General features: G+C 39.6%; 1 protein-coding gene across 11 annotated transcripts in view; it reads right to left on the minus strand.

Moving 5' to 3' along the window:
* The window catches only part of RPGRIP1L (RPGRIP1 like), a 91,678-nt gene that overhangs the window by 16,797 nt on the left and 54,024 nt on the right, over positions 1-20,857 (minus strand). For 8 of the 11 annotated variants that reach the window (XR_008552377.1, XM_054696873.1, XM_037515796.2 and 5 more), the window contains 4 exons: positions 20,536-20,634; positions 19,926-20,088; positions 12,548-12,621; positions 10,968-11,039 (listed from right to left, as the gene is read on the minus strand). Coding sequence is in view for 10 of the 11 variants with exons in the window: in XM_054696873.1 (XP_054552848.1) it covers positions 10,968-11,039; positions 12,548-12,621; positions 19,926-20,088; positions 20,536-20,634 (408 nt within the window). In the remaining variant the exon portion in view is untranslated. The remainder of the gene's footprint in view (positions 1-10,967; positions 11,040-12,547; positions 12,622-19,925; positions 20,089-20,535; positions 20,635-20,857) is intronic. The other 3 variants (XM_054696875.1, XM_054696874.1, XM_037515797.2) reach the window with 1 other exon arrangement.

Below are 20,857 nucleotides of genomic sequence, written 5' to 3' on the forward strand. Positions count from 1 at the left end.
TGAAAAGACAGATCAAATTTTAAATAGCAGGGGAAACCAGATTTCTTTAAGTGGCTATTTTATTAGTATATTAACTGTACAATCCCCATATGAAAACCTGTATTGTCGTAAGAATAAAGTTAGGTTGTCAAGTAAGATTATATACGAAAATATAATTCTAAATGAAAGTAGATACTTGGGTCACAGTCAAACACACACTGAAACCAAACAAACCGAAAGAAAATATCATCCAAAGAATTAAAAAGCTCTAAAAGTCTTTTTACGATGTGTATCTACCTTCTTTTTGGTTCGGTTTTCTTTTTTAATACCTCCAGTCTCATTACCTTGATCATATTTTTAATTCTCTGACTAATGCTATTAACAGAAGTCTTTAGTTATAATTTTCTGTTCATTCAATGCTATATGAGTCCATTTAAAATAAATCCTAAAGGGATGAAGTCCTGATAGCATATAGCTCGGGAAGCAAACTATAAATCATTTTTGAACATTAAAAATTTTGGCTAATGAAGTACATCAACTGCCTAACAGCCAACTCTGACTTAGTGTCCAAAATGAACTCATAACCCTCCTCACCGGGATCTCATTTATCTTGGTATTTCCTACCTCACATGGTGACATAGCTCTCCCTCCATGGGGTCACCTACAACCAGGAGACTTTGAGCCCATCCCCCATCCTGATTTTTAACACCCACCATATTCTATATATCACCGATTGTTCTTCATTTTACTTCTTAAAAATCTCAGTGACTCACTGAATTATTGAAAGCGTGAATATTCTGACACTGCGTCAGCCACTGGGGATGTAAAGACAAAAAAAAAGATGTGGTGTCTTTCCTCCTTTTTAACTGCAGAGAAACTTCTTTAGGCTTACATCTGATGGGAGGGAGGGAAGAACACAATAGTACTGGAAAGCAGAAGTTTGACAGAACAAGGAGGGAGAAAACAGTAGAAATCACACAAGAGAACTGGTTGGCAGGACTGTAAACAAATGGAAGGAGACTAACAGGCCAGGGATGCGGCGATGATTATGTTCCCACATCACTAGTGTGAAAGGCATTATATACTCAAACAAATGTGTGGACCTGTTCTCAGGACTAGAAGAAAGTGAGGCACTCTTATCCTTAATCTCTTGTCTGCAATCTCAACCATACACACACCCACCCACCCACCCACCATCCACTCTTAAGGTAACACCGGATTATTACATGGTATATGATGCAGAGGGATAGCATCACCCCCCTCAGGTGTGTTACCACGCCACATGCCCCACTGAGGCACAGACTCCTCCTCGATAGCACAATGTGCCTCCTCCCCGCTCAACTTTGTTTATGATAGAAACATCATAATAAAAATGAAAAAAAAAACTGCAACTAGGAGAATTGAAAGGGACAAGAAAATACTGACTAAAATGACTGTGACTGAAGCAAAGGCTTTTCAGATTCAGGCACGATGATGTCTGTTCAGAATCAGTAGAACAACAGGACAGGTGACGCCTCTGCAGGGCGTCAGTTCCCTCAGGTACAGCAGGCCCCTGAGGTACAGTAAGCGGGCCAGATGGGCCAGGATTTGAGTTGTTTCGCTTCTTTTTTAGGTGTGTGAACCTTTGTTATAATGTTGCCTTTCAGTGCCTTTTTTTGGTCATGCTCACCAACTGCCCTACAAAGGTCCCCAGTTACCAAGATGTCAACGTCAGCATGGAAAAAGAGCGTCTGAAAAATTTGATTGTGGTGAACAGAAAGAATAGAAGTCACTCAGATAGGAACTGCGTGTAACTTACGTTTAGTTTGCTGCATAGATGGACACTATGTGTTATGTGATTGAACGATCTAGAAGTGTGATGACAGCTTGTATTACTCAGAGGGAAAAAAAAGGTATAGTTCTCACGATTTTGGCTCAGTTCCACTATTGCTTCCTGATGCCAATTCCCATTCAGGCACATTTCCCTGTAGTATTTACTCGGGCTTGTAACCAATATGCTAAAGTTGTTCATGTTGCACTTCCGAGCATCGCGCCGAGTCCTCCTCTGGGCTCAGCCACCGGGGCCGCCGTGGAGCTGGACTGAGGCTTCCATGGGCCAATCCAGCCTGCAGCCCCAGTGTCGCTCAGCTGAGAACGGCCTACGGTAGAGGTTTTGCAACTTGATCCAGTGAATTAAGTTTAAATCCAACTATGGTGAGGTTACATGTGAGTTTTATTTCACTGTGAATTTCTACAATGAATTAGATTTCTTCAACTTTTTAAATGATGAAATATCTCAAAACATGAAAAAGGTATAGAAAATAATGTGGCATATTCATGTACACCACATCTTAAACAGATGTTACCATTTTGCTGTATCTGATTCAAATCTTTTTGCTGTTATTATTATTATTATTATTATTATTTTGGTTAAAGGAGTAAAATATTCCAGACACAGATAAAGGCCCCACCTCCTAACTTCCTCCACTTCCTCACATCCCGACCCTCATGCGCATCATTCTCACACCCGCCTTTATAGTCACACACACGCGTACTCAGACAACAAGCTGTCCTCTTTTCAGATCCTCTGTTAGCGTATCATCTATTAACCATTCTCCAATTTGTGCTTTCTCACTCAACACTACATTATTGGGAGTCAGTCATCTTAATAATTAAAATCTAATTCATTCAGGGCCTCCTCTGGTGGCTCAGCGGTTGAGCGCTGGGCTGCAAAGCTGTCCGCAGCCTCAGCAGCACCGGTTTGATCCCCGGCTACCGGGCAAGGGTCCCACATGGTGCGCAGACCTCTCCTGCCGTGCCCGCTGCTCCCCTCAGCAGTGTACTTTGTCAGTCTGCCTGTTCTGCTCCCCGCTCTGGCTCTGGTGAATTCTCCCACCCTCCCGCGCTTCTGACTGTACCCAGTGCTTGTATGAATAAATAAATAAATCTTTAAAAAAAAAGTAATTCATTCATATTGCATTATTATTTATACTGCATATATGACTGATAGTACAGTTATTCACTTTCCTACTCATGAATGATGACGTTGCTGGTCATTTTTTGTGATTACAAGCAAAGTTTCACTGAATAGCCTTCTGTTTTCTTGTATATGTCTTAAAAGATTTGTATATGTTTTAAGAGAACTGCTAGAAGGAAAGGTATGAGAAACTCAACTTTATAGGATTATGAAATTACTCTCCAAATGGTTATATGTATCTAGATTAGGATTACTGTTATCGTCACAAAATGTTTGAATACGTATATGTGCCTGTGTGTGTCTCTCGCTGTGTAAATAAACACAAATTAAGGTCTACTCACAGGAGCCACGGTTATGCAGGACTTGGTACGTATAACAAACAACAGAGTGGAAATGGAAGGCCATCTGTGTCTGTGCCTCCAAGAGTTCAGATCTTAGCTGGGGCGAGCCCGACGCAAGCTCAGCAGAGCTGGCTCAGGAGTCACACCACCAGTGGCAGTTTCAGCGCCGTGTGTGTGCAGGCTGGGGACGTGCGCCATCAAGGGACTCCAACAACCTCCCTCCCCTGGGGCTGGGGTGGGCAGAATCATGCCGAAGACTCAAAAAAGGCCCCTTGACCTCACACTGGGCTCCAAAGCTTCCTCTTATTAGGAATCATATCCATTCTTCATATTTGATTTAAAAGTTTTGGTTTGGTTTGTTAATGTACGAGCTCTTTGGGAGAAGTAAGAGAAAACAGAACCTCTAACTGTTGAGGTAATAATGTTTTCAGCCAACAAAGCAAAACACACCCAGTCTTTTTCGGGGACGGCAACATGTTCTGTTAAAAGGCACCACATTGAACAAATAATTTAAATACTGCAAACTTCAGAGGTGGAGCCTGACAGGCGCGGGCTGCGAGTACCCATTTTCAGGACGTTGTCACTGCCTCCCCCGCACACCCTGTAAATCACTGCATCTATAATCACGGCCAGCAAATTACGGAAGCTTGTTACCACATGTTCGAAAGCAATGGTTGGATTTCCCCCCCTGTCCTAATACACCTGATGGATGTGACACATTTCCATCATTAACGGTGCTCACGATGGCAGTAATGTGAAGGAAGGAGAGAATTTTAAAAATTACCCTCAATTTCAGGTGATTGTGATATGCTAGTCCGCTTTCGCCATCATTGAGAACAGATGTTCTAGTACAGTGGTTCTCAATTTTGGCTGCACATTAGAATCACTGGGGAGCTTTAAACAGAGTTCTGATTTAACTGATGCAGGTGGAACCTGGGCCCTGGCATTTAAAAGTGCTCCCTCGGCAATTCGACAGCGCAGCCACGATGGAATGGCTGCTTTTCCCCACGCTGTGGTTCTCAAACGTTCACAGACCTCGCGTGACCCGTGAGGCCCGAAAGCACATGGCTCGGCTAACTTTCTGCTTCATTGGTCGGGGAGGGCTCCAGAACGCCCACCTCTCACAGGTCCTCAAGAGATGCGGACGCTGCTCTGGTACCACACTTTTTAGGGGACACCTGATCTAACCAAAAAAGACTCAAACTACATTTGTGGACTCTGTCTAGCATATTTATAGAAAAGCTTCTCCAATATTCATAGCAGACTGTTCTTTAGCCATCTTTGAACACGGTGACTACAAAATTAGCTGGCAAATTATTGCCTTTTTAGAAACACTCTATACTCATTAAAAATCATCCAACAACATAAATCCTAACAAGTGAAATACAAAATTCCCATACTTCCCCCCATTGCAGGGGTTTGCAACCTTTTTTTACGTAAGGGGACAGATAGCAAATATTTTTGGCACTGCAGGCTTTACGGGATCTGAGGCAAGCAGTCTGCTCTGCCCTTGCAAAGTGGAAGCACCCACAGACCATACGGGAAGGAGGGAGGGGCTGTGCTCCAAAAATTAGTTACAAAAATTGGTGAAAGGTTGATTTTGCCACTTGTATCACTTTGCTCACCCTTTCCCTGAGCTACATCCCAGAGGTACTGACTGCCCACAGGGCTTGGTTTATACACGTGCAGACATTTTCTTTACATAAACCCAAATAAAAACATATTTGTGGATGGATGAGTAAACATTTTTTGCTTTTTTAAGTGAAATCATCAATGAGGTATAACTTTGTATACATTAGTTTTCTAAAAATGTTACACAGGGCCTTCCTGGTGGCGCAGGGGTTAAGTCTCAGCACTGTCAGTGCGGCGGCCTGAGTTCAATGCCCGGCCAGGGAGCTGAACCGCATGGCGCAGCAGACCTCTCCTGACTCACGCGCTGCTCCCCTTGGCAGTGTACTTCAGTCGATCCGCCTGTTCTGCTCCCCACTCTGTCTCTGGTGAATCCTCTCACCCCCTGCACCTCTGGCCTACACCCCAGTTCTTCTATGCAAAATAAACAAACAACAAAAAAATAAAAATGTTACGCAAAAAAACCCATCTTAACCAGCAATGTTTGTTCTAGGTTCTAGCAAAAACAGAAACCTAAGGTCCATCAAAAGGGGCTCATTTAAACAAATACAGTACAGTGAGTTATACAATGGAATTTTATGCCTGACATATTAGTAAGAGATAATTAAGTTGTAAAACATAAAATACAGTTCTAAAAGCAACTTCTATCACGAGATTAACTCAACCATTCCGGTTTTACCTGGAGTATGTTTTGAAATCTATCTAGCTTAAAATTCCATACATCACTTAATCATTTTTAATACATGACTGCTGAAGTGAGGGAGCGCCTCATGCAGTCTCCTTTCAAAGGTTTAAGGAACCTTCTGCTGGATGTCAGGACGCAGTCACCTGGGAGCGCGGCTGCTCTTGTTCAGGAGAACCTGGCTTCCAGGTGGGACTGCGAGTCACTCCAATGGGACATGGCAGCTTCTACAAGGCCACAGCCGTGAGGGGGGGAGACAACTGTGAACGTGGCTGGGGAGCCCACCCTCCCGCAGCCTGCGCCTCCCATACTCACCTGTGGGCACGCTTTGTAAAATGCGTTTGTTGATGAAAATACATTTAGCTGTGACTATATGGAAAGATGCATTGCTTAAGTGAAAAAATTAGAAGGATTAATTCTTCTTTTAATGCCATGGCAGATGCAAATGTTCAGTTTTGATGTCTATGTTGAGGATCTAAAACAAGGCTTTAAATCAATGTATTATACATCAGATTGATACTGTTAACTTCTGATTATTCAAATTAATAAAATATTCATAGAGAGATGTCCAAAGTTTTAGATTTTTCAGGCTTTCCCCCTCCATTAATTATCATGCCTAGAAGCTTTTCAGTAAAGCGGTAGTCATCAGGCTGACAGAATGTGACAGGCCAGCAAGGCCCAATTACACTGGCGCTCGGTGGTACTTTGATGTTCTAGAAACGAAGGAAGATAGGGGCAAATTGGGGAGTGCATTATGTTAATGACTTGATTTAATCCGGCCACTAAACTTTATGTAGCCTGTTAAAAAAGATGCTAACACTAATTACAGCACTTTGGAAAGGAAAGGCGGGGACAAGCATTTCATTCTGACAAAGCGAAGCTCATAAATGTTGTAAATGAAATGAAACAAAATGAAGTAATCTATGATTAATTATATATCACAGACACGAAGGGAAGAGGAAGAACCAAGTGCTGTGCCTAAGTCCTGGGAAATCTGTTCGATTGCTTGCTTTTAAGGATCAACATTTCCACGAGCTGCCAGATTCCGTAACATGAAAAGAAGAAACTGAATGATCTTAAATTGCTTACACAGTGTAGCAGATAATTCAAATTCACAGTGTAATTGGCAGAAGTGATATTTATCTAGGACACTACTTCTAGTCTCAATTTTGTGATATTATTGGGTAGACGCAATTAAAAAAAATCTATATAAAGTGGGGATAACCACAGAGTAGGGTTATCTAATTACTTTTTAACTAGTCTGTGTGCCTCTAATATCACATTATTGACAGCCTGATCTTTTGAAATGGAATTCAAGAATGTAAACTCCGTAAGAACAAAAGCCCTTTAAGAATGGCTGCTATAAAAAAGGTAGTAAGTTTCAGCCAGGATGTGGCGAAAGGGGATGCTTGGGCACTGCTGCAGGGCATGTAAATTGGTGTAACGAGGATGGCAAATAACAAGGAGGTTACTGAAAACGTTTAAAAATTGAACTACCATACGAGCAGCAGCTTCACTTTTGGTATTTATCTAAAGACACTGAAGACTAACTGGAAAAGATATACGTACCCACATGTTCCTTGCATTATTTACAGTAGCCGAGATATGGAAACAACCTAAATGATCCATCTATGAATGGATAAAAAAAAGGTCACACACAATCACACACACACACACACACACACACACACACAGAGGAATATTATTAAGCCACAAAAAACCCAAATCTTGCCACGACAATAGCGATCCACTGAGGGCATTATGCTAAGTAAAATGAACCAGACAGAAAGACAAATACCAGCAAGTGCTGGGGAGAATGGGGAGAAAGAGGAACCCGAATGCCCTGTTGGTGGGAATGAAAACGGACGCAGCTACCACAGAAAGCAATCTGGACTTACCTCCCAAACTGAAGATGGAAATGCCACATACAGCCAGCCGTCACACTCTCGGGCATCGATGCAAAGAACATGAAACCATCAATACAAATAAATAGATGCTCCCCAGTGTTCACTGAAGCACTATTTACAATAGAAAAGTCCACTGAGAGACGGCTGAATCAAGATGGTGTGGTCGAGCCACACTCTGGAATATTTTTCAACCACAACAGAAATGAATGCAGCATTTTCAGCAAAATGGAGGGAGTCTGAGAGAATTATGTGTCGTAAAGCCAGCCAGAAGGACAAAAATACTGGACATCTACACAGCAGATGATTTGATAAAGTAAGACTCAAAAACAGGGGACATTAATTAAGACTGTGAGGGCTCTCAAGTTTAGGGGGGGAGATAAGGGGATACAACACATGGTGGGTTAAGAAATAACAGAAGAGGAGACAATTTATAAGGACAATAATAATGTTTAAAAAAAAGGACAAATTCTGCATGATCGCCCTTAAATGTGGAATCTAAAAACACAAAAAATAAAGCCTCATTGACACAGAGAGCAGGCTGATGGTTGCCAGAGGCAGGGGTGGGCAAAATGGATTGAAGGAGGTCAAAAGATAAAGGAAAAAAGAACAGGAACCTTATTGTCCTATTCACTGATACATCCCTCGACCTAGACTGAGGCTTGGGGCCCAGGGATGCACTCAGTAAACATCTTCCTCCTGACGAGAGCTACGTGCAACCACTCTCCTGAGAGGTCTACTTGAGGGAGCGCTTAAGGAGGAGACAAAGAAACTAATGAGCCACAAACATAATGACGCCTAAAAAAAGCCTGATGACACGACACTGACACCAAAGCTACCAAGGCGAGGAAGTGGACAAACGACACCCAGGCTCTTGAGGCGTGTTCCGAAGATGCAGCGTTGCACGTGACACCCCATCGCAACCCCGACCTGAATCTAGCATGAGGCACCACACAGAAATCCAAACTGAAGCGTGCTCTATAACATAAGTGACCCGTGCTCCTAAAAAATGTCAGTGTTACCAAACAGCAACACAAGGAAAGGCTGAGGGTGCATCATGGGCAAAACAAGGCCAAAGGGACATGAAAAGTCAATGCAATGTGTGACCTGGACTGGAGCCTGGACCAGATTAGTTAAATGTGATAAACTTATGGGACAACTAGCCAAAATTAAATGAGGACTGTTGATGCGATGATAGTACTGAATGTGATTCTGAAGTATTTAGGGGTAAAGGGACATGATTTCTGCAACTCTCAGGTAATTACCATTTTGTATGAAGAATGTGTATATAAGTACGTATGTGCACATATACATATACAGAGAACAGAAATGATAACATATCAAGTGTGACAAAATGTCAATAATTTCTGAATCTGGGTAGAGTATAGACAGGAGTTCTTTGGGTCACTTTTGCAATCTTTAAAGAAAGGGCGCCATGACTTGCCAATGTAGCCCACAGAAAACTGGTAGCCCACAGCATTAGAAAATGCTGTGTTTCATCTTTATGATAACCTCTTGAGTTCTGTTCCTATCTTTACAGGTTTTACTTTTTTACTGTTTGGTATAAAATTGAACAAAACTAAATTTTTCTGCTTTAATTTAAGATACTAGTCAGTGATTTCTACTACAAGTTAAATTTTCAAGTACACAGAAGTTGATCAATGGCTGCTGAGAAATAAAGTAATGCTCTAAGTTCCTTGCTTCAATGATACTTACACGTACGAGACAGCATCTAAATCACATTTTGGAGTGGCAGTGAAAGCTGCAGCAAAGTAACACATATTACTTTTCCAGAAGTAATAGGTGAAAACTCCAGTTTCTCCAAAGGAAAAATATACGTACATTACAACTGCTGAATATTTCAGAAGAATAGTTTTTTTTTTCACTAAACATCTTTGTTAAATTAAATTTGTTTATTCTGCCTTAGTTAGGAGCAGTGTACAATTCCACTGGGATGCTAACGATGTAATAAATACACTGTTCCATTGTGGGTCTAGTAAGAGAATTCTCTGCTGCCAAGGCTGTGACAGCTTCACAGCGGCCACCACCGGGGAGGCCCATGTTATAATGTAGAAGATGTTCTCCTCTGCACTGAATGTTACTATTAGATGATGAATACAATGTTTACAAAACAAAATGAACTTTTTCGCAGTCTCCCTAGCAGCTACAGGATAAAATCCAAAGCACTGAGCCATCTGCACTGTGAATGAGGCCTTCTATCCCTTCATGCGTAAATCTTGCTCTGCTTAATGGACTCTTGGCGTCTGGAACACATAATGCACATCCTTGCCTAGACTAGATAGCACACGGAGATCCCCACTGTTGAGATGTCACAGTTAATGCAGGACACTTTTTTTACGTGATACCAGTAACAGCTGAATAGATCAAGCATCCACACTGATAAATGGACCCAGCCTAGACACTAGCGTCAGCTGGTCAGCCCTTTCTCCTCGGGGCTGGCGTGTTTGTTCGGCTGTCTTTGGGCAACAAGCAAGCGAAGCAGAGAAAGTCAGTTCAGAACGAGAAACAGCAGACATGCAGCCCACGAGAAAAAGAACCAGGCTGGGTAGGGCAGTTCTTGGCCACATCCTTGAGAGACCTATTAAAAACCGTTCTAAAATTCTCTTTCCTCTGCACTTCCTTAATTAGTAACATGATTATGAGGAAGTCATTATGTATTTCTCCAGATCTCAGTTTATTCATTTGAAAAATGAGGAGTCAGAAAATAGCTAAGACTCTTAAGCTCAAGTATTTGACTATGATATATTCTCCTGGCTTTTTTTTAAATACTGTAATTTATATTGGAATTAGTAATTGAGTTTTCATCTTCCCAATTAATGTAGATGCTTCCTGAAAGTAGGGCCAGAATGTTGTACTTACTTGGTAGGGAGTGATACAAACTGCAGGACAGTCACTCCCTGGGAATCTCTGAGTTATAACAGGAGGGATCATGCTATTTGTAGACTGACTAATGAACACATAGTGAATATATATGCCTTGGTACCTACCTTCTTAAGACTCCAGGACTCATTTTTCATACTCTCATTGTCAAAAGGCTAAATCATATAGCCACACACACATATCCCATTGGTTCTATTATCCTGGAAAACCCCGACTAATATAAGGATTTAAACAACTAATCACAAGGGATCCATTTTCCCAATGACTTCCCAAATTTTCTAACAGAGGGAAAAGGATTTCTATTTATTGGTTTGATAATTTAACAATTTCAGATTTGATCAAGTAAAAAATTAAATTGTATTGAACTACTTGAATTCAGAATCTTCAGGTAACCATATGTAAGATTCCTATCTCAATTTATCAATTTTGAACAATAAAGAGTCCATAAATCAGAATGCCATAAATTAGATGATGTTGTTATATCAATAATCATTTAATAATAATAATAATAATAAAACTTTGGACAAATGGACTATTTTATATGTATTCACTAATCATCTATATTTATCACTCACAGAAACAAAGGATTGCTCTATCTCACTGAGGCCATCTGTGACAACTGAAATGTTCTGTTCTATGGGCTTGTTCTGCAGAGAGAAGAAGCAAAGAATGCGAGATTTTGAGAGCTGAAAGAAGTATTGCAATTCTTACCAGAAAAGCAGAAATTATGAAAAAAGGAGTATGATTAATCATTTCAGGAAAAGTAATTGTACATGAATAGAAAAAACTAGTTTTTTCTTTACTTACATTTTCACCAACAATGTACAAGGCTCCCCTTTCTTTCACACCATCACGAGCATTTGTTGTTTCTGGTCTCTTTGCTATGCCCATTCCTCAGAGGTGAGAGAGCCTCTCATTGTGGATTTGATTTGCACTTCCCCACTACTAAATCTATCTTATAAATTCCCCCCTTACAATATAAAATGCTGTAGAAAATCATTCACTTCTCATATAAATCAAAGTCTAATTTTCTTTTCAAAGTTTCAATTTGCATATAATGTTTTAGCGATATGCAGCAAAACAATGGTGTATCTACAAAAGATTAATTACCTTCTAAGAAGGTTTTACTTTTTCACCAGAAATCAAAAAACTTAAGTAGTTTATCATAAGATATACTTAGCTATGAATGGTCTAGGAGCTCACCTAGAAAAGTTATTAAAGTTTTAAATGCTTTGCACACTGAATTTTTTTTTTAAAGATTTATTTATTTATTTATACAAGAACCGGGGTACAGGCCAGATGTGCGGGAGGGTGAGAGGGAGGGTGAGAGGATTCACCAGAGACAGAGTGGGAAGCAGAACAGGCAGACTGATGAAATACACTGCTGAGGGGAGCAGTGGGCATGACAGGAGAGGCCTGCTGTGCCATGTGGGATTCTCCCTGGCCAGCCGGGGATCAAACTGGCGCTGCAGCGGCTGTGGATAGCTTCACTGTGTGGCGCTCAATGGCCTGTGCCACCAGGGGAGGCCCTGAATTTTTTTTTTTGAAGATTTATTTATTTATACAAGCACTGGGGTATAGGCCAGAGGGATGGGAGGGTGAGAGAATTCACCAGAGACAGAGTAGGGAGCAGAACAGGCAGAAGGACCGAAGTATACTGCTGAGGGGAGCAGCGGGCGAGACAGCAGAGGTCTGCTGCGCCATGTGGGTAACACACTCCCTGGCTGGCCGAGAATCGAACCTGCGCTGCAGAGGCTGTGGACAGCTTCACAGTGCTGTGCTCAACCCGCTGCGCCACTGGGGAGGCCCCAACACTTTGAATTTTTTAGAGATCAGATTTAATACATCTTTATATAATGGTTCTGAAAGCAGCTAGGGAAATTAACTGGTTTTAGCAAGTGACTATTGAAGCTGGTGATGTTACAGACTCATAACATGTAAGCAAGAATAATGTTTATAAGTTGTACCGATTATGCAATGAAAGTATGAATAAAGTTTCCTTGTACTAGATCATTACTTGCTTAAGATTATGATAATGCAATAAATTTTTCCAGGAATATTTTTGCCTTAAGATTTTCTTGTATGATGACTGATATACTATGAATGGAAAGCAATATTATTTTAGAACATTCCTAGTTGGCATCAAGGTACTGACCTGTGTGGTATTCTTGGAGATAGCTCTTGGAATAACACACTCATCACTGTCAGAAGCTGATCTGTCTTCTTCATCTGTTAAAAAATAAAATTTTATTGGTTTAAATCTGGTAACCCCACTATCTCACACTATCTATAAAAATTAACTCAAAATGGATTAAAGACTTGGATATAAGAGCTGATACCACACTTAGAAGCAAAGAGGCAAATCACTCCACGACACCGACTTCATGGATGTCCTTGAGGACTGGTGTCCAATAGCAATGGAGGCAAAAGCAGAGATAAATAAAATGGACTCTCCCAAACGAAAAGCTTCGGTATAACTGAAGAAATGATTATGAAAATGAAAAGACGACCTTATCAGTGGGGGAAGATATTTGCACATTATACATTTGACAAAGGGGAGAAGAACTAAATACATTCTTCTCTAAAGAAACCATACAAGGAGAGGAGAGAGATGTAGGAACAGAGAAAATATTCCAGGAGATAATTGAAGAGAACTTCCCAAATGCGAAGAAGGAGCTGAAAATTGATATACAAGAAGCAAGAAGAACACCAAACTTCCACGACGAAAGGAAAAACACAGCAAGACACATAATAGTAAAGCTCCCAAGAATCCAGGACAAGGAAAAAATAATGAAGCTGACAAGAGGGAAGAAACAGATAACATTCAAAGGAAAACCAATCAGGCTGACATCAGACTTCTCAGAAGAAACACTACGGGCAAGGAGAGAGTGGAGGGACATAGTCAACAGACTCCAAGAAAACAGATGCCAACCAAGAATACTCTATCCAGCAAAGCTCTCCTTCCTCTTTGAAGAAAGAATATGGACCTTCCCAGACAAAGAGAAACTCCGGAATTTCATTACGACTAAACCCCCACTCCAAAAAATACTACAAGGAATCCTAAAGCCAGAACCTCAGAGGGATGAATAACAACGAAAGAAGACCAAAAAAAAAAAAAAAAGTTATTAAAAGAATAAATAAATAAAATCAAAGGAAAGACAAACACAATGGCAAATACAGATGCTAACATATCAATATTAACTCCAAATGTAAATGGACTAAACTCTTCAATAAAAAGACACAGAGTTGCAGCCTGGATTAAGAAACAAAACCCAACCTTTTGCTGTCTCCAGGAAACACATTTAGCTACAAAAGATAAAAATAGGCTTAAAGTTAAAGGATGGAAAACAATCCTACAAGCAAATGGACCAAAAAAGAAAGCAGGAACAGCTATACTTATATCAGATAAAACAGACTTCAAACTCAAAAAAATAAAAAGAGACCCCAGTGGTCACTACATTATGATCAAGGGGACAATACTTCAAGAAGAAATAACACTCATTAACATATACTCACCAAACGAAGGAGCACCAAAATATATCAGACAACTGTTGTCCTCTTTGAAAACAGACATCAGAGAAAACACATACGTAGTGGGAGACTTCAACACACCACTATCAACAATGGATAGATCAACAAGACAAAAAATAAGTAAAGAAACTAAAGCTCTAAATAAGGACCTAGAGCATTTGGGCTTAACAGACATCTATAGAACACTAAACCCAAAAAAAACGGAGTACACATTTTTCTCAAGCGCACATGGATCATTCTCCAGGATCGATCACATACTGGGCCACAAGACAAACATCAACAGATACACCAAGATTTAAATCATACCAACCATTTTTTCTGACCATGAAGGCATCAAAATAGAAATAAACCATAAAAAGAAGGCGAGGAACTATCCTACCTCATGGAGATTAAAAACCACACTACTGGAAGACCACTGGACTAACGAGGAGATCAAAGAAGAAATTAAAAAATTCTTTGAATTGAATGACAAGGAGGACACTAATATCCTAAATGTATGGGATGCAGCAAAAGCAGTAATAAGAGGAAAATATATAGCAATAGAAGCTCACATCAAAAAAACAAGAAGAACTCAAAAAACAACCTAATCTCAAAGCTCAGAGATCTAGAAAAAGAACAACAAAAAAACCCCAAAACCAGTAGAAGAAAAGAAATAATAAAAACCAAAGCAGAAATAAATGAAATTGAAACTAAAAAAACAATCCAAAAGATCAATGAAACCAAGAGCTGGTTCTTTGAAAAATTCAATAAAATAGACAAACCCCTAGCCAGGCTCACAAAGGAAAAAAGGGAGAAAGCACAAATAAACAGGATCATAAATGAAAGAGGAGAAATCACAACGGACACAGCAGAAATCAAAAGAATAATCAGTAACTACTATGAACAGTTATATGGAAACAAGTTCAACAATCTAGAGGAGATGGACAAATTCCTACAACTCTACAATCACCCAAAGCTAGATAAAGAAGAAATGGAACACCTAAACAGACCAATTACAAGCAGTGAAATTGAAATGGTAATCAAAAACCTTCCCAAAAACAAAAGCCCAGGACCTGATGGATTTACAAATGAATTCTACCAAAGATTCAGAGACGAATTAGTGCCTATCCTTCACAAACTCTTCCAAAAAATTGAGAAGGAAGGGACAATACCAAACACGTTCTATGAAGCCAACATTACACTAATACCAAAACCGAATAAGGACAACACAAAAAAGGAAAACTACAGGCCAATCTCCCTAATGAACACTGATGCAAAAATCCTCAATAAAATTTTAGCTATCAGAATCCAACAATGTATCCATAAGATAATTCACCACGACCAAGTAGGATTCATTCCAGGGACACAAGGATGGTTTAACATCCGAAAATCAATCAACGTTATCCAACACATCAACAAAAAGAAATATAAAACCATATGATAATATCAATAGATGCTGAGAAAGCTTTCGACAAAGTGCAACACCCATTCATGATAAAAGCCCTTGAAATTCTTGGGATACAAGGAACATACCTCAACATCATAAAGGCCATCTATGACAAGCCAACAGCCAGTATCATCCTCAATGGTGAAAAGCTGAAAGCAATTCCATTAAGATCTGGAACAAGACAAGGATGTCCACTCTCACCACTGCTTTTCAATATAATACTGGAAGTCCTAGCCAGAGCAATAAGACAAGAGAAAGACATACAAGGAATCCAAATAGGAAAAGAAGAAGTCAAACTATCACTATTTGCAGATGATATGATAATATACATAGAGAACCCCAAAAACTCCACAGAAAAACTAATTCAACTTATCAATCAATTCAGTAAAGTGGCAGGATACAAAATCAACACGCAAAAGTCAGTAGCCTTCCTATACACAAACAATAAATCTGAAGAAGAAGAAATAAAAAAAAACCATCCCTTTTATTATCAAAACAAAAAAAATCAAATATTTGGGAATAAATCTAACAAAAGAGGTAAAGGACCTATACAAAGAAAATTATAAAACACTGTTAAAGGAAATAGAAGACACAAAGAAATGGAAAGACATCCCCTGCTCATGGATTGGAAGAATAAACATTATTAAAATGGCCATCCTACCAAAAGCAATATACCGATTCAATGCTATTCCAATCAAAATCTCAATGTCATTCTTCAAAGAAATAGAACAATTACTGATGAAATTCATATGGAATCACCAAAAACCCCGAATAGCCAAGCTCTACTGAAAAAAAAAGAGGAAATGGAGGCATCACACTCCCAGACTTCAAACTATACTACAAAGCCATAATCATCAAAACTGCATGGTATTGGAACAAGAACAGACATACAGACCAATGGAATCGAATAGAAAATCCAGAAATAAACCCACAGATTTATGGTCAACTAATCTTTGACAAAGGAGCAAAGACTATGCATTGGAGCAAAGAAAGTTTGTTCAATAAATGGTGCTGGGAAAACTGGGTCGCTACATGCAAAAGAATGAAGCTTGACCACTACCTCACACCATACACAAAAATCAACTCAAAATGGATTAAAGAACTAGACATAAGACCTGAAACCATAAAATATATAGAAGGAAATATAGGCGAAACACTACGTGATTTGCACATCAAAGACATCTTTACAGACACATCACCCAAAGCAGTGATAGTGAAGGCAAAGATAAACAGCTGGGACTACATCAAATTAAAGAGCTTCTGCACAGCAAAAGAGACAATAACAAAACAAAGAGAAACCCCACCAACTGGGAGAACATTTTTGCACCCAACACTAATGATAAAGGGCTGATCACAAAAATCTGCAAAGAGCTGATGAGACTCAACAACAACAAAGAAAATAATCCAGTCAAAAAATGGGCAGAAGAGCTAAAAAGAAACTTCTCTGAAGAGGAAATGCAAATGGCCAACAGGCATATGAAAAAATGTTCAACATCACTTGTCATCAGGGAAATGCAAATCAAAACTACCATGAGATACCATCTTACACTAGTGAGAATGGCACATATTAAAAAAAACTAGCAACAACAAATGTTGGCGAGGGTGTGGAGAAAAAGGAACTCTTCTGCACTGTTGGTGGGAGTGCAAACTGGTCCAACCACTGTGGAGAGCTGTGTGGAGATTTCTGGACCTACTAAACATAGAGCTTCCATATGATCCAGCAATTCCACTCCTAGGTATTTACCCAAAGGACACAGAAACATCCATTCCAAAGAACACCTGCACCCCTATGTTTATAGCAGCACTGTTTACAATAGCTAAGCTTTGGAAACAACCCAAATGCCCAAAAATAGATGACTGGATCAAGAAGATGTGGTACATATATACCATGGAATATTACTCAGCATTCAAAAAAGATAAACACATGCAATTTGCAGCAACATGGATGGCGCTGGAAGGGATCATGCTCAGCGAAATAAGCCAGAAAGAAAAAGAAAAATACTGGATGGTCTCACTCATAGCAGGAATCTAGAAAACTTAAATAAGGGACCAGGAAAATGAATAACTATAAGAAAGTGAAAATCAAAATCAACAAAAAACTATGAACCAGAGACATTTTTAGGGGGGCGGGGGGCGGAGGGGAGGGATTGGGGTCAGAATGGGGGGCTGCAATTGTATGGGGAATATAAAAATAAAATTTAGTATTTAAAAAAAAAAAAGAAAATGCATAAATTGTGCAAAAATGAAAAATGATGTAAAAATATATATAAAAATATAAAATAAAAAAAAAAAAAAAAAAAAGAAACCATACAAGGGGGCCGCCCCTGGCGGCACAGCGGTTGAGCACTGGGTTGCGAAGCTGCCCGCAGCCTCTGCAGTGCCGGTTCGATCCCCGGCTGCCGGGTGAGGGTCCCACATGGCACGCAGACCTCTCCTGCCGCCCGCTGCTCCCCTCAGCAGTGTGCTTCGGTCCTTCTGCCTACTCTGCTCCCCGCTCTGGCTCTGGTGAGTTCTCTCACCCTCCCGCACTTCTGGCTGTACCCAGTGCTTGTATAAATAAATAAATAAATAAATAAAAAAAAAGAAACCATACAAGGGAAAAAATGCTCATCATCATTTAGTTTATCGAGGAAATGCAAATCAAAACCACAATGATCTACCAGCTTACAGTCCATCTGAAAAAGAGCTGAAACAGTAAGTAAGTGTTGGTAAGGGTGGGGGAAGGGATACCCTCATACACTGTTGGCAGCAATGAGACTGGCCCCATTCCTATGGAAAACAGTATGGAGGATTCTCAAATTATTATAAATAGATCCAACTTATGATTCAGCAATTCCACTCTCAGGTATCTACCCAAATAATTTAAAAACACTAATTTGAAGGGACAGATGCACTACTATGTTCACGGCAACACTATCTATCTATCTATTTATTGTGACGAAGAACTGGGGTGTAGGCCAGAGATGTCGGGGGGTGAGAGGACTCACCAGAGATAGAGTGGGGAGCAGAACATGTGGATCTACTGAAATACACTGTTGAGGGGAGCAACGGGCGTAACAACAGAGGTCTGCATGCCATATGTAGTTTAGCTTCCTGGCCAGGGATCGAACTCAGGCCATAGCAGTATAGTGTTGAGTCTTAACCCCTAGGCCACCAGGGAGGCCCTGTAGCACTATTTATAATAGCAAAGCTATTAAAATAACCTAAGTGCCTACTGGCAGATGAGAGAATTAAGATGTGGTATATATATATACACAATGGAACATTATGCAGCCATAAAAAAGGCAAACTCTTGCCATTTGTGATGGATGGAACTGGAGGGGATTATGCTAAGCAAAATAAGTCAGTGGAAGAAAGACAAACATCAGATGTTTTCACTTATATATGAAACAAAACAAAGGGTCAGACAAAACCAAGTGTTTTAGAAGAAACAGGAAATAAAAATATAGTTTGTTCTAGTATGAAATTAAAAAGTAATTTTTTAAAAAGAGAAGAATGAGTTATAGATGCTTTCTAACAATCTACCCAATAATATTATATAAAAGTCAAGTTATTTTTACTATGGACAGCTTGGTGGTTGGTGTTGTGTATAACATACATCTGAAGAGATAAAGTTAAATCATTTAGTAAGTTTTTCTTTTTTTGGTCTGAATCCTTACTTTTATTTATTTATTTTTTCAAAGATTTATTTATTTATGCATACAGAACTGGGGTACCAGCCAGAGGTGTGGGGGATAAGAGGATTCACCAGAGACAGAGTGGGGAACAGAACAGGTGAATTGACTGAAATACACTGTTGAGGAGAGCAGTGGGGAGACAGGAGAGGTCTGCTGTGCCATGTGGGTCACCTCCCTGGCCGGGGATTGAACTCATGATTTAGTGGCTGTGGATAGCTTCACAGTGCTGTGTCTTAACCCCCTGTGCCACCAGGGAGGCCCTGAGTCTTTATTTTTAGCTTTTAAAAAGTATACTCTTCTAGAATAACCACATATGATAATACTGAGCCAAAGAGAATAAAAAACCATTTAAAATATTGGGAAAATAGTCTGCAACAATACTTCCATTCTGTTGTGGTATTCCAAATTAAAAGAAGATATGCACCAATTCCACCTGCCCACAGTGGACTAGACTGAGCTCTAGCACAACATTTCTGTCAAGAAATAGGTATCAAGAAGTAGATCAGGGCCTCCCAGGTGGCGCAGCGGTTGAGCGCTGGGCTGTGAAGCTGCCCGCAGCCTCCGCGGCGCCGGTTCGATCCCCGGCTGCTCCCTGGCCACCAGAGGAGGGTCCCACATGGCGCGCAGACCTCTCCTGCCGCCCGCTGCTCCCCTCAGCAGTGTACTTCGATCCTTCTGCCTGCTCTGCTTCCCGCTCTGGCTCTGGTGAATTCTCTCACCCTCCCGCGCTTCTGACTGTACCCAGTGCTTGTATAAATAAATAAATAAAAATAAATCTTAAAAAAAAAAAAAAAAAAAAAAAAGAAGTAGATCAAATGAAGATATTCTGTGAGACTTAAACAAACAGGTTAAATAAAGCAGAGTTAAGTAAATGCTACTAATTTAAAAAAGAGGGGCACCTTCTTGTTCCAATTCCTCAGTTATTTCTGTCTCATCTTCAGAAGAAGTCAAATTTTCTTCTGCAAGCTGACCTTCAGATAATAAAGATACATCATCATCTTTTCCTTGTGGCATTTTCTCTGTATTCTCTTTTACCTTCTCTTCATCGCTTTCTTGAGAAACCTGAAGAAATGAAAGCACATCTATATCAATATATTTATTATCACTAAGTAAAATCACATTTCTAGCATTACTCCCCCCAAAGCATTATTGCTGAAGCACTTGAATAATAAAGCATATAAACATGAGACAATACACAAATATGCAATATATACATGATTTATTAGAAAATAATAAATTGTACAGATAAAGATGGTTATAAAATAAGAATGAAAAATGGATTAATCTCAAAATGAATTTTACATTAATACTTTCACATACTGATTTACTACCTGCTAACATCAGCATCGATGTAGCTGTTACACTTGCATATTTTTTACCTTTATATTCAAAGGAAGTCTATACAAAGACAGAATCATTGTTATGATATCCCAATCCATGTCAATACAAAAATACAATCTTTAAGAAACAAATTATACCTTTAAAAATAATTTTAATGTAACTACATACCTTGGGAACATGTGAAACAGCTGGCATATTAATTTCTACTTTTGGTTTATGTTTGACTTTTGGTGAAATTTCCTTCATATCTTCAGGCGTAGAGTTCTCCTTACATTAAGATGAAAATATGCATGTATATTAGTGTATTTACTAAATACACTTTACTAAATCCCAAGTCATCTTAAGGCTTTTCCACACATACACACACACACACACACACAAATAAAACTTAGGAGCAAGTACATTAGTTACCCTTATGATGATGAATTTCGCTAGGGTATTTCAGTAAAATAGTTGATACTCTCTGTGGTGTACATATGCTACTTAAGAA

The sequence above is a fragment of the Talpa occidentalis genome, unplaced genomic scaffold (assembly GCF_014898055.3).
Source record: "Talpa occidentalis isolate TD23 unplaced genomic scaffold, MPIMG_talOcc4v2.1 talOcc4.17, whole genome shotgun sequence".
In the NCBI taxonomy this organism is placed as follows: domain Eukaryota; kingdom Metazoa; phylum Chordata; class Mammalia; order Eulipotyphla; family Talpidae; genus Talpa; species Talpa occidentalis.